The following is a 15236-nucleotide window of genomic DNA, read 5'->3' on the forward strand; positions in this document are numbered from 1 at the left end:
TGCATTACGGGTCCGAGTAAACCATCAGCAGTGGTGTCACTGCTGTGATGCGACTTCGTGCTTCGTGCTTCTTGAGCTGGCGAGCGTAGGTGCTGTGACAGAGCGAGCCCTGGGCGATCCCGCGTCAGCCTTTGATGCAGCGCGCCGGCTGAGCTCTCTCAGATCCTCAGAGAAACCCGCCCAGACGTTCTGCTCATTTAGGGCCAAAGGCCTTTGAATGTGACGAGACGTTTTCTGTCAGCGCTGTAGGAAGCTTCCAGAACGAGGGCGCCTCTCTGCGTGAAAGCTGACAACATGAATACCGCAGAGGTGACAGACGCACCAGAGATGAAACCAATACAATCATCTGCAAGCAAAATATAGGACAGTTCAAGTCACACAGCTTTTACGTTTGGATTGCTCACTTTTTGTTTTCGTCTGCATAGAGGAAGATTTTAAATGTGCAGCAACACTGAAGCTCAATGAACCCGACTAATGAATACAGATGGGAGTTGCAGCCGTAGGCCACGGTAATCTCATGATCTGGTTTAGCCTCTGTTAGCACACAGACTTTATGGAAGACTCACAGTATTCTGAGTTAAAATCTCTGGTTCACATCATTAGTTCTTCTTCTTTTTCTTATCCTCCATATTCATCATCCTTTGTCCTGGTCACTCCCAGTTTAGATCTTAATATCTTCAGCTCCACCTCCTGTCTTTTTGCCAGTGCCATCATCTCTAATCCATACACCATAGCCGTTCCACCTTCGCTTTCACTCTTGCTGCTATCCTTCTGTCACAACTCACCCCTAACACTCACCTCCACCTGCTTCACCCTGCCTGCACTCTCCTCTTCACCTCTGTTGCTTTGGATGGTTGATCCAAGTTAGTTAAGGTTGCTTTTACTACCTCTGCTCCTTGGATGTTCACCTTTCCACCTGTCTCCCTCTCATTCAGACATCCTTTAATCACACATATGAACAAAACAAAACTACGCCCGTTTCGAGGTTAGCCAGGCGGCTAATGCTATCTACCGCCTGACTACCGAGGACAGTGACGTCATCAGCGAGAGACCGGTGACCAGCATCGCGGAGCATGACGTCCGAGCGGCACTGAGGAGAGTGAACACAAGGAAAGCGGCAGGGCCAGACGGTATCACCGGCCGTCTGCTGCGCTGCTGTGCTGACCAGCTAGCAGGTGTGTTCACTTACATCTTCAACGAGTCCCTGGCGAAGTCTGTGGTCCCCACATGCTTCAAAAGATCCACCATCATCCCTGTGCCCAAGAACAGCAAACCCTCATCCCTGAACGATTACCGGCCAGTTGCACTGACCTCGGTAGTAATGAAGGTGTTTGAGAGGCTGCTGAAGAACATCATCTCCTCCTCCATCCCAGACACCACAGATCCGCTGCAGTTCGCCTACAGATCCAACAGATCCACAGAGGATGCCATCGCCCACGTCCTACACACCACTCTCAGCCACGTGGACAAGAAACAGGGTAACTATGTGCGAATGCTGTTTGTTGATTACAGTTCAGCGTTTAACACAATAGTGCCCTGCAGACTGTTCACAAAGCTGAGGGATCTGGGACTTAACAGCTGTCTATGTGCATGGGTGTTGGACTTCCTCACTGGCAGAACTCAGGTGGTGAGGGTGGGCAGGTGCTTCTCCAACAGCATCACCATCAACACAGGAGCACCTCAGGGATGTGTCCTCTCGCCACTGCTCTACTCCCTCTACACTTCAGACTGTGTGGCCACCCATGGCTCCAACACCATTGTGAAGTTTGCTGACGACACAGTGGTGTTGGGTGCCATCTCCAACAACGATGAGACGGCCTACATGGATGAAGTGAAGAATCTGGCATCATGGTGCCAGGACAACCACCTCCAGCTGAACGTCAGCAAGACCAAGGAGCTGGTGGTGGACTTCAGAAGGGGTCAGCACAGAGACTACAAGCCCATTATCATCAATGGAGCTCCAGTGGAGAGGGTGCAGTCCTTCAAGTATCTTGGTGTCCACATCTCCTCAGACCTGACATGGGCTGCCCACATTCAGGTCCAGACCAAAAAGGCTAGGCAGCGCCTGTATCACCTACGACAACTGAGGAAGTTCAGGGTCTCTCCAAAGATCCTCAGGATTTTCTATAGAGCCGCTGTGGAGAGCATCTTCACACAGAACATGACATCGTGGTTCGGGAACAGCTGTGTGAAGGACCAAAAAGCTCTCCAGAGAGTGATCCGTACAGCAGAACGCTGCTGCAGGATTGCTCTCCCCCCGCTTCAGGACACCTACACCAGGAGATGCCGGAATATATATATATATATATATATATATATATATATAAAACACCCAGCACGCCCCTGCGGGCGGTTTATCCTTCAAGCTCGGGTCCTCTACCAGAGGCCTGGGAGCTTGAGGGTCCTGCGCAGTATCTTAGCTGTTCCCAGGACTGCGCTCTTCTGGACAGAGATCTCCGATGTTGTTCCCGGGATCTGCTGGAGCCACTCGCCTAGCTTGGGAGTCACCGCACCTAGTGCTCCGATTATATATATATAATGTTCTTCCTCTACACACCCCCCCCCCCCCCCCCCCCATTTTTGCACATGTCGAGGAGCGTGTCAGGCTACATTTCACTGTGTGTTATACTTGTATAACTATGCATGTGACAAATAATAAAGAACCTTGAACCTTGAACTCCCGACCATGGTCTCGGCCTCATGTTGCATTTCCGTTGGCTTGATTGAGGCTTACATTCTTTGCTTTGTGCAGCCGAGTGTGAAGTCCGAGGATATGAATCCCATCTGGAAAAAGGTGGATTCCCCTCTTGGACTTGTTCTTGCATTTTTGAGTTGCTCCAAATGTCCAAAATCTCATCTATGTACAGCATGATTTGCTTCTAGAATCATTTTTGGGATCACAGTTTGAATAAACTGCACTGGTTAACGTCTCTGAGAATAAGAGCTCCTTATAAAGAGAATTAGAGAAACAGGAAAAGAAGCACTGTTCTCCTGAATGTTTAAATTGTTTTCTGATCATTTGCAAGAGAAAACCTAAAAAGGTGCATGTTGGGTAAAGTTAAAAGCCTCATGTCACCAGGTGGGACAGGTAGCTGCTCAAAATAAGGTCTCCTTTTTGACATCCAGGCCACACAGACTCAAAAATGTGCTAATATTTGTGACACTGGGTGATGAGCTTCCTGATTTTCAGTCCTGAACATTTCATGTGGATATCTCCTGTACTTGTGGGGTTATGAGGGCTCAAAAACGCTGCATTTCGACCTCCTCCACTGCAGTTTGGGGGCCTGAAAAAAATCAGCTGATTGTGAAGAAGTCATTTGGGTCAAAGTCATTGATTTTGCAAGTAATGAAACATGTTGTTATATAAAAACTGTCACTAAAGTTTGTGGTTTAGTTTGTCACCAAACTCTTTTGGGATTTTTGGGCAGATTATCCAATCAACTGACCGCTCAGCACCTCCTGAGCACCTGACCTTTAGGTGTTTAACTCTGAATGAAGACTGAAGTTTTAAGGGGTCACATTACTGTTAATATCTTTTCAGATGGTTGAGCCCGTCGACCAGCTGCTGCAGAATGTGGATCCCGCCAAAGACAGAGAGCTGTGGGTGAAGGAGAACAAAACCGGCGATGTTCGGCCTGTGGATATGGACATATAGCTCGTCCCGGCCTGACCTGGGATCAGCTGTCCTGTCTTCAGTATTAAAACACATCCACAGAATCCAGGAACACTTGATGACACTGATTCGGGGACGGTGCATGTTCAGACCCCTGAGGTCTGCTCATCCTCTCTCTGAGTGGAACAGTGAGGAGGAAAACAGTCCAGCTAACAGTAACGGACCCAAGTACCAGCATGTTCCTTCTAAATTTAAACCCCATCATAATCCACATTAGCTTACTGAATGCCATTTAACATATTCTGCTGTTTACCTGTTGTAAAGTTGAGATTATTAAAAAAAATGTACGTATTTTGAATTGTTCAGTTTAGCGTCAACCAACACTTTTCCAGTCTGAGTAAACCAAACAAAAAAAAAGTCTGATTATTGATATTATTTTGGATACTGAAGCATACTGAGAGCTTGGAATGATATATTTTCATAATTTGCTGGTCCATTTTGGTGGAAATGCATGTTTTGAATATATTGTTTTCACTGTACGTGGAGAGCTGCACACTCTGTGGAACCATGATGGCTGTTTCGGTGTAGTTTATGGAAGTTAAACAAGGTATTCTCTATCTTGTCCATAATTTTGGAGCTTTCTCCCACTTAAAAAAAGGAAAGTGTACAGCATAAATATCCAGAAACCTCAACTTTTCCAAGCATTTTGCAATCGGGATTTGATTACACTCAGCACAAGTCCCAAGATGGAGTCCCAAGATTTAGGCCAGGGTCTATTTTGAATCAGCGCGAAGGAGGAAAAGGTGGTCCAAATTACACTGAAACACCTTTTAGTGCCTAACGGTTATATACCTGGAATGTCCTTGATTTATTCTTCTCTGCATCGGTGTACATTTGTACATACTGGTTTGATGTTTGCACTGTTCAACGTCGTCTGTTTCACGTTTTGTCGACCCTTAAAGAGAAGATCTTTAAGGGTCGACATGCAGCGGGAAGTGCGAGGTGATAGAAATATCAGAGACTGCATGTAGACTACGTGTCCGTGTTTACATATATGTGTTTGTCTGTCGCGGTCTTTACATTTTGTTTGTTTTGGAATAATTTTTCTTTTCTATGTTCCCAGAAGGACAAAGTTAAATAATAAAGCTTTTAATCCAGCTGCCAGGCACTCAAAAAAAGTTGTGAAAAAGTAAAGAAATGCTTAGCTGCCTTATGAAAAACACTGACCGTTCGTCCCCTGCAGCACATTCAGACTTTGCTTTGACCCCCACCCCCAAAACGGCTTCATGTGTAGGTTTGAAATAGTGTATTTGTTGTAGAGGTTTTTATAAGTGTGTCTCAATGTTGTGCACTAAGTGTGACGAGTTATGTTCCAACTAAATGTTCTTGACCAGAATCCACAATGACATAACGGTTGAGTTAACTGCCCTTCTGTGGTGACTGTTTTCATTAACGTGAGTTTAATCTGATTTTCCCAATGTTTTTAAGAATGTTGGATCACAGGTGACCTCTGTCCCAACGGTGTAGTGAGGAATGCAGTGTCCAAAATAAATCTCCTCTTTGAAAATTAAATGCCACAGCGTGTCGTTATGTAACTCTGCCAGGGGGGGCTGGGGGTTTAGAAATGGGCAGTTACATCTGCAAGATGTTTCATTTAAGATCTGATTGATGTGAATAAAAAAAATTTAAACTCATAAACCTGGTGAACATGTTTTATGTTAAACCTGCAGCTCATAACACTGCTCAAGTGTTTCTTACAGATTTTCATATAATGAATCCAAATATGATTATTATGGGGTTGGTTTTTTTTACATTTTACACCTGAATTATATTATTGAACAATGGCACAATCAATATCAGCTTTAATTCACGAGGTTTTCCAGACATCTAGCATGAACTGTTTGGGAATTATAGATGTTTTTTATAAAAAGCAGCAATGTGAAAGTTATATAGCCGTCTGTGGACCGGATCAGGGAAACTCCCCTTTATATCAATGTAAATATGTAAACTACACTCTTAACCCTGACGTATCTTAGAAAGTCTATTTTCAGCAGTACATCTCGTTTTTTCTGCATAACAGAGAAATGCTGCCACAAGTCTTTGGTCATAAATTACAACAATTAAATGTGTAAAATTACAGAGAATGTTCTGGTAGCTCATTGCCGAGGCTGTCCTGTAATTACAAAAAATGATTTTTGTTTGTTAATTTACAGAAATTGTCCTTTTTTAAGTACTGTGGAGCCATTGTAAAAAAGAAAAGAAAAAAAATTATAGTAGTGACAAAACAGGAAATCTTCTGTCATTTAATTGCTTATCTGTGTTTTGTAACATGAATGACTATGAAAAATGAAAATGAATGTCTTTATCATTAAGAAAATGCTGGAATACTTATTAAAAAATACTTTATAAGCCCCAAAAGTTTCAAAACTGGAGGCCCTCTGACCTTATGTTTCACACCTCTGCTCTAACTAAACTGAACAGCTGACGAGTTTGATGAGCATATGAGATCTGTTCCCTCATTATTCTGAATTAAACTGATACAAGATCTGGAGTTGATTCCAGGTGTTGAACTTGCATTCAGTACTTGTTCACTGGAAGAATGAATATAAGGCCCAGATGGTCACACAAGTGAAGGAGGCCGCTGTCAGGCTGAAGTACCAACGACTAGAACCCATGGACACACGAACCAGTGATTATATTCGACTTAGGCTAAATTAACAAGCCCACAGATACTCGCATTTTGCAAGTTTCAAAAACAGCTTTAAACCTCAAATAATGCCAATAATTGCCAAATGATGGCAAATATGAGACCTGATCAGACTGGTACAACATACAGATTGGATTTAAACATTAAATAGTTAAGTTAAACAAGCTTACAGGTGAGTACTCAGCTATTCCACGGACACTGTGAAGTCTGTATAAAAGGCAAGGTAGAAGACCTGAGGACGGATAAAAGGACGGGGGTAAAAAAAGAAAAAAATCAAAATCAAATCAAATCAAAATTTATTTATAGCCTATAGCACATATTAAAAACAACAGTGTTGACCATAGTGCTTCACAGTCAATAAAAACATGAGACAATTAAAACAAACAATAGAAGAGGACAACAAACAATAGGTAACAACGCAACAAGCTAAAACAGCCAACTAGACAGAATCAAAAGCCAAAGTAAAAAAATAAGTTTTAAGACGTAATTTAAAAGACTGGATAGACTCGGCAGTGCGAATATGAACGGGGAGGTTATTCCAGAGTCTGGGTGCCACGGATGCAAAGGCCCGGTCGCCTCTCGACTTCATTCGAGTCCTAGGTTGTGCTAGGAGCCTATGGTTGGATGATCTAAGTGCCCTGTTGGGATTGTATGAATGGAGTAAATCAGAAATATAACTGGGCGCTAAATTATTCAAAATATTAAAAGTGAACAAAAGAATTTTAAAATCTATACGATATTTAACAGGGAGCCAATGTAATTTGGCTAAAATTGGAGTTATGTGTTCATGAATTCTCGTACCTGTTAAAAGACGCGCAGCTGCATTTTGAATTAACTGGAGCCGGCAAAGAGAGGAGTGTTGGAGGCCCGAGTAGAGGGAGTTACAGTAGTCCAATCTGGATGTAATAAATGCGTGGATAAGCTTTTCAAGATCTTTTAAAGGAAGAAACGGCTTTGCTTTGGAAATCTGACGCAACTGGTAAAAGCTGTTTTTTACCACAGTGGACACCTGTTTCTCGAGTTTAAAAGAGCCATCCAGGAACACTCCGAGGTTTCTTACAGTGGACGAAGGATGGCTAGCGAGAGGGCCTAGGGCATCAGCTAACTGGTCTAGCGGAGTGTGACTACCAAAGACTATGATTTCGGTCTTATTCTCGTTCAATGTAAGAAAATTATGTGATAACCAAATTTTAACTTCATGCAAACAGTTGAACAGAGGTTGCAAAGAAGCAGTCACATCAGATTTCAAAGGTAAATAAATCTGGATATCATCGGCATAACAGTGAAAGGAGATGTTATGTTTTCTAAAAATTAATCCCAACGGCAACATGTACAAAGAGAAAAGAGCAGGACCGAGCACGGACCCTTGACCACCACAATAAATAGGGGCAGAAGCCGAGGAGTGTTGCCCCATAGCAACAGAGAACGACCTCTCTGAGAGATAGGATTTAAACCAAGATAAAACTGTACCTTTGAGACCAACAACATGTTCCAAAAAGGCGGCAAAAACTGGTTTGACACAATATATGAAGGCCAAGCCAACTAAATCAGGGATGACATTTTTTATTGGCTGAATCAAGCAGTGGCTACACTATTAGCTTCAAGATAAACACTAGCAAGGTTAAAACTGCAAGTGAGGCCACCAATCATGGCCTACAACAAAGATATGGGTGGAGCTGACCTGTCAGATCAGCTCATTCTGCACTACTCCACCCACAGAAACACTGCTCCCTGGTAGAGGATCATCTTGCTGCACTTCCTGGACACTGCAACAACAAATGCCTTCATTTTGCACCGTGAGATGAGCAGTGCCAAGCAGGTGCACCCCATGACACACAAAGACTTGGTGTGTCAGCTTTGTGGCATGGACAAGACCAGCCAGTGTTCCTCAGAGCAGGAGAGCTGATCACATTCCTGTGCCCGCTGTCCCAACCTTAGATCCTGGCCTAAAAGCTACCAAAGGCAGACTGAAAGGTAAACACTGTCTATATAGTCATAGCTCATCCCACTTTAGGAAATAAGAGCTAGATTCCATATTAACTGACTGCACAGCAGTCCTTTATCTATTGTGTTAAACTACAAATGAAATATGTCAATTCAATTTTATTTATATAGCAACACAACAACAGTTCCCTGATATTTCTTTATATTGTAAGGTAACGTAGAGACTCTACAATAACACAGAGAAAACAGGGAGAACTAACTATACTTTCCTTTAAATTTAGTTTGGGAGTTTCAGAGCTCTGTGTGTTGTGTTTAGAGATCACTGGGTGTCTTTGTGACAGAGTACCATAAAAGATAGGTGGCAGTCAACAACAAGGGAGATTTAAGCATTAATCACAAATTGAAATATATGCCTAAAAAGTACCTGAATCTTTCTTAATTAGCATAAAAAAGGGATTGTGTGTCACTTCAAACACAAACTGTCTTCTTGTTTATCACTTTAAGGCTACGTCCACACTAAAGCGTTTTCGTTTGAAAACACATCGTTTTCTCTCCGTTTTGGCCTCCCTTCCACACTGAGACGGCGTTTTGAAAACGCTCTCAAAAACGCATACATTTCAAAACGGAGCTGTCCCGTCGCAGTGTGGACACTTGAAAACGCAGACTTTCTAAAACGATGACGCATGTTGGTCATATGATGCAGTCATGTGACCACTTACCCAGTCATGTAATCCGATTGTTCAGTCTGACATCACTAGCCGTGTCTGGACCTAAACTCCGCTGCAGGTCCATATATCAAACGATCACTGTGGCATTACTGAGAGTTGAAGAACTGTCTAAAGTCTTTCATCTTTAATAAAATGATCAGCGTTCTGCTCTACCAGGTGTAACAATTGAGTTTAACATCCAGGCATCCATGAAAACGGAATTTATGACATTTAACGGAGTTAGAAGTTAGCAGGGAGTTAGCTCGCTAGCTTCTATCTAAATACAATATAGCATGTCCTGACTGCGGGGTTTTGGAAACAAATTCAAACGTACAGCTCTGTTATCACTTCCAACATAAATGAAGACAGAAAGCTAAACAGCAGTGACGTTTGTAGGGTTACTGAAATTTGGCTAGCTGGTATATAATGATGTGCTACGTGACTGCGAGCGACACAGCTATGTTAGCATAATATAAACAAGCTAACTTTTTTTTCCACTCGATAAAAGTTAACGTGAGTGTTCTCGGTGGTCAGGAACAAATGTAATCGCATGGCAGGATGCTGTAAAAGGACCAAACTTCAGCCAGGAGAACAACTGAGATAATCCATCCACAATACGAGGTTAGTCATTCATATACTGCTGCATGGGCTGGGCTGTAGCTACATCCTAAGGTTTTAAAAACTGAGCTTAAATAAATGATTAGCGGTAATAAAAGCCGAGGGAGGTCAACAGTGATCACTGACTGTTTTAGGAGCTTTTTGAGATTAAATAGAAGAAAATACAAAACATTAAACATGTTAACAACACAAAAGCCATATTAAACGCAGACTACTTTAGGCCCGGAAGTAGGATTCGTCGCGTCATCACTGAAGAACCGGATACTGTTCTTTGAGGCGGTCCAATATTTTGCGTATTTGTTCTGGTCCGTCTCCCAGTCGATGTTCTCGTTTGCTTTGGAAACTTTGTACTCGTTGGTGACTCAGAGCAACAACTCCACCTCATTATCAGTCCACTTGAAAAATTCGTTGCTTTGTCTTGCCATTTCGCTGCCACGATTCAAAGAGCCGGAATGTAAATAAACGGCAGAGGGAAATGACGCAGGTCGAGTCATCTTGTGTTTCACGCATGCACAGAACTGCAACGTCAGCATTTTCGGTCGTTTTAGTGTGGACTCTTTGAAAATGACTAGTGTGGACGCGGAGCGTTTTCAGACGAAAACGCTGTTTTCACATCTATCCGGGCTAGTGTGGACGTAGCCTAAGCTTAACAAAGAAAAGTTAAACTAAAAGTAAAATATACTAATGGATTCAAGTTGGACCGCGGGAAGCAAATGATCTATGCGGGGGAGCATGTTGGAGCAGTGTATCGTTCTCTGTGCCAAGCCCACATTATCCTAACTGTGAGTTGGCTGTGTGTCTCAACTGACCTTCAGCTCCTAATAGGATTGGCTGATACAGAAGGATTGTTAACCTGAGCCTAATTCCCTTCATAAGGAGCTCTCATCCAGATTTTCTTGCTTTCAATCTAATGAATGAATCCAAGTGTGAAAAAAACACGCTGGAGAGCTGCCAGATGTATTAGAGAGTAAATTGGCTGTCAATAAAAGGCTGGCATGCAACCACTGAGTGTCAGGACGGCTCATAACACTGCAGAGTCAGGAAACGGAGTCTTTAGGTATACATGTTAGAGGAGGTGACTATCACCAGGCTGGATATTCCTGTCATCAAAAGTGATCTCTTTTCCCCAAGTGCTTGTTAACAGAGCAAGGGATTTCTCCATTTTTAATCATACTTGTTTTCCTTGGAACGAATAAATGATTTCTATTTGGAAACAACCATCGAATTATTCCAGAAAAAATAAAAAACCTTAAAGGGCAATAATATTAGCGCCCTGACAAACTGACCTTTTTATTGCTGTGCTTGTAAAACAGGCTAAAACTATGTGTTATCTTCCAATTTACACAGTATAAAAACTTCAGCAAGGGTTTGAGCTGTCACTTGAGAAAATATCATTCTAAAAACAAAAGAAATCAGTTTAGACGAAGCAGGAGATGAAGATCTAAAGTTATCACAGCATTTCAAGAACTGGAGTGAGAAGTATTAAGATATTTAAAAAGAGCCATACAGTACAGAACAAGTCTGGTGGAGGTAGGAAGTGAACAAAACTAGTGAGAGATGTGTCTACTAACCCCAGGACAACTGCCAAGACGATAGTGAAGGAGTTAGCCAAGTAGGGATGTGTATTCACAGAAAAGACAATCACTAGAAGCCTGCAGAGAAATGCACTCTGAGACTGTGGACCAAGAAAAACTCTGCAGAAGAGGCACATTCAAGCCAGACTGAGGCATGCCGAGGACAACCCGAGGAAAGATTGAATGAAACTATACCCCGTTCTCAGAGTGACGCTGATTATGTCACAAAGCCCTGACTTGAATCCCACTGAAAATCTGTGGGGTGAACTGAAGTCCAAAGTTCATGACAGAAGACCATCAGATCAACCGACTAAAACAACAGACTGCAGAAAAGGAAAAACGATACACAGTGACTGTTATCATCGGGGGTAGTTAATGTGAAATAATATTGTTTCTGTATACAAAGTAAAGAAATATAAGCATCCAAAATAACAGTAGGATGTTTGGGAAAGCTTTTGCAAATTCCTTCCCTCTCCAAATTACCTTTAAAAATAGGAATTTTCACAAGGGAGCAAATAATTCTGTCCTCATTTGTATTTTCCACCTGTTTAATATAAAAATCAGTGGTGTGTCTAGTGGCTGTTTAATAAATAGTCCAGATAATATAAATGTAATTAAAAACGTTTAAGAATTAAAATACAGAAACCAAACTAAGTTTCATTGGAAACCAAACCAGAGTAAATATATGTGTAAAGATAATCCAAAATAAAGTTGTATATAAACTACAGTTGGTTGAGATGAGTCACTCTGTGAAACAGTGCAAACACTACAAATATATCAGTTAAAACAAATTCCAAGTGGAAAGGAAGTGTGTTCAAAATGCATGTTTCAGACACACTGCTTTTTAAAAGAGTCGAGGACATGGCTGAAGTGTCCTTGGTGGATATTACCATGTTATACAACGACACTTTAAAAGCACAACACATAACACACATACACCTTTACAGACAGGTTTTCATTTTCATGTACACAAAAGAGAACATTTAAACAAATAATGAGTTAACGTGTTCACTGCCACAACTACACAAAAAACGTACAAAACATATTTGAACAAAATTGAACAAACTAAAATAACCAACAAACTTGTGCGCTGTCCATTGTAAATTGTGTGATTTAAAGATTTAACTGCATGAAATCAGCTCGTTTACACAAAGTACAACATCTAAACCAAGGAGGCTAAACAAAACGGACACGCCAAAAACGTCCAATCCAGCCTATGGATACCTTTGTAAAGTGTGAATATGGATCCACAAAGGAGTTATTAATAAAATTTATTGCAACACAAGTAAAAATGTGAAGAAATTGATTCTGGTCAATTAAACGTGAACACTGTTTTGACTCCCAACATTCACGTTGCCATCCCTGTTCTAGCCTGAACGGTTACACTGTTTAAAATTCATCCATTGCACAGTTGTTCAGCTTCTATTTTATTTTATTTTATCAAATGTGCCTAATCACCCTATTTAATTACTACTTGCAATGACAAAAAATGAAACACTGTTTAACTAGTTTACCAGAAAGAACATGAACATGATTAATTACAATAAAAAATGAGAAATGTGGTTAAAGCGGTTAAAATATAGCCACAGAAATCAGTCTTAAAACCATGTGAGGTTTTTTTCTGCTCTGTTTTTAGCCTGTACTCTACTGCTTCTTCTCTTTCAGCTTGTCTTTGATTTTCTGAGGTTCATCATATTGTATCAAGCGTAGGATATCCTTGTTGTCCATCACGCCCTGAATGAACTCTCCCTCTGAGATTTTATCTGCAAAGAACCAAAAAAAGAAGCGTCAACAAAATGCTTGTGCCTTGTAAAGGTGCAGCAGATAACGAGATGAGAGTTAATAAAGTGTGGTTTACCGTTCTCCTTCTTTCCGAAAAATGTCCAGATTTTTTCAGCCCTTTTCTCCGGCGTGTTTTCATCCTCAGGGAGCTTCTTCTGTGCGTCAGCAGGAATCATGTTGAATATTGACTGCAGGAGAGTAAACGCATTTTATAGGTTTAACCAATGATTCATGATGAATTTAATCAAATATTCGTCGGAATATTACATTTTCTTTGAGTAATTGTAAGTGGAATAATTTAGAGGAGGCTGTGGCTTAAAATTGAAATCATCAAAGGTCCATTTACACATTCACAGAAGTGATCGTGATTATTCAATAGATGAATGTAACGCGAATTCAGTTTAGTCATGTAATTTTAGTGTATTCAGAACAGATAAAATTAGTATGAAGTATAGGTACCCGAACAATCTCTTGGATTTCATTTTTGCTGATGGTTCCATTTCCATCCACATCATAGAGGCCAAAAGCCCACTCCAGCTTCTGCAGAGTCTTTCCCCCGGAGGTGAGGTGCAGAGCGACGATGTACTCCTTAAAGTCCAAAGTTCCGTCTGCATTAGTGTCGAAACTCCTGAAAACGTGCCGCGCATACGCCGTGGGGTCCGCGTCTGGGAAGAAGCTGGCATAGATGCCCTCGAACTGCTGCTTGCTGATCCTCCCACTGGGACACTCCTTGAGGAAGGACTGATACCAGGTGCACAGTTCGGCCTCTGTGTATTTGGTGTTGGACTTCAGCTCTTCCAGGAGCTCCTTTGACAAAGCGCTGCTCTTAGTATTCCCCATCCTGATCAAGAAAGGTTAAATTCTTGTATCTCCTGCGATTGGCCGTTAAACTTCTGTGGAGTTTGTGCGCTCTGTCTTGTGTTCGCTCTGTCGAGCCCCTCAAGGTGCCAAATGGGATTATGATCATCACTGCCTAAATCCAGACAGCTGTCTTGAAGATTAAGGGGGATAACTGCGTCACACTGCTATGACACCTTTATATTGAAGACAGAGTTAAATACAGGAGGCAAGCGCAGCGGATTAAAGGCGGCAGGTGGCCGTTACTTAGAAGCTCAACATCTGGGAGGATATTTGCCTTTTTAAGCAGAATTTGTGTAAATACACTCTAATATTTAGTTACAGGGTTGAAGTATAATAATACTGACTTTGGGGCCAAAGAAAGACGAGCATAGACTGGTGCCATCTTTTATCATTGCCACTAGGGAGGAATTTGCTTACACTAAACCAGACAGTGTTAAACAAATGTATTAGACCACCACCCAATGTAAGGTTTATTCTACAGCTGTCCTAAATTAACAGTTTTGGTAATTTCCAAAATCATCTTTATGTTAATACATCCATCCATTCTCTTCTGCTTATCCAACTGAGGGTCAAGGGGAGGCTGGAGCCTATCCCAGCTGTCTTAGGGCGATAGGCAGAGTGCACCCTGGACAGGTTGCCAGTCTGTCGCAGGGCTAACAAAGAGACAGACAACCATTCACACTTATGGGCAACTTAGAATCGTCTGTTAACCTAACCACACTAACTGCATGTCTCTGGACCATGGGAGGAAACCGGAGTACCTGGAGAGAAGCCATGCAAACATGGGTAGAACATGCAAACGCCACACAGAAAACCCTGGACTACAGGATCTTCTTGCTGGTAACCGTGCTAATCACTGTTTCTGCAATGTTAGCCCAAAAAGTTGATTCTGTTCATCTGGAACTTTTTCAGTAGGAGAAATGTTTAGTTATTCATCCAAGTGATTTGTTCAGTCTCAGCTGACTGCCAACCTTATAAACAGTACCTTTGCACAATGACTGAAATTAACCCAGTGAGCTAATAACGGGCTGTGAGTCAGTTCATTGATGATACATCTCAGGACCACAATTCATGGATCACATTAACTCGGGGGACCAAAACATCTAATTCAACGGGGAGGATATGAAAAGTGGCAGACATCGAGGAAACCAAAAACCTCTGGCTAAGCGGAGGCCAGGACTCCGCAGTCTATTTACACCTACAAGCCAGTGGACACTCTTTCAATGATGAGGATGACCATTTACCTGAGAAGAAAAAGACCATCTCTGAATCGAGGAGGGGGCCTAAGGGTAACCACTTTAACCATCTTACAATGCTGTGATTGCAGCCATTCCCCAGCTCTCTGTGAATGGTACTCATGGTCTTTGATCAGTGGTTGTTGATCAGTGGTCATGATATTTTCCATATTTATGATCAAGGAACTGATCTCA

General features: G+C 41.9%; 2 protein-coding genes across 2 annotated transcripts in view; one reads left to right on the forward strand and one right to left on the reverse strand.

The window, feature by feature from the left end:
• Positions 1-5307, forward strand: part of gas7a (growth arrest-specific 7a) — a 53926-nt gene extending 48619 nt beyond the window's left edge. The window contains exon 14 of the mRNA XM_026164039.1: positions 3542-5307. Coding sequence (XP_026019824.1) covers positions 3542-3655 — 114 coding nt within the window. The 3' untranslated portion in view covers positions 3656-5307. The remainder of the gene's footprint in view (positions 1-3541) is intronic.
• A 6423-nt stretch (positions 5308-11730) lies between these two features.
• rcvrna (recoverin a) lies at positions 11731-13913 on the reverse strand. Its single transcript, XM_026164040.1, has 3 exons — positions 13405-13913; positions 13022-13133; positions 11731-12926 (listed from the first exon to the last, which is right to left on the reverse strand). Exons 1-3 carry the CDS (start codon positions 13783-13785, stop codon positions 12808-12810), a joined length of 612 nt encoding a protein of 203 aa, XP_026019825.1. The 5' UTR covers positions 13786-13913; the 3' UTR covers positions 11731-12807.
• Positions 13914-15236: the final 1323 nt, after the last annotated feature.

This window comes from Astatotilapia calliptera, chromosome 4 (genome assembly GCF_900246225.1).
Source record: "Astatotilapia calliptera chromosome 4, fAstCal1.2, whole genome shotgun sequence".
Classification (NCBI taxonomy): domain Eukaryota; kingdom Metazoa; phylum Chordata; class Actinopteri; order Cichliformes; family Cichlidae; genus Astatotilapia; species Astatotilapia calliptera.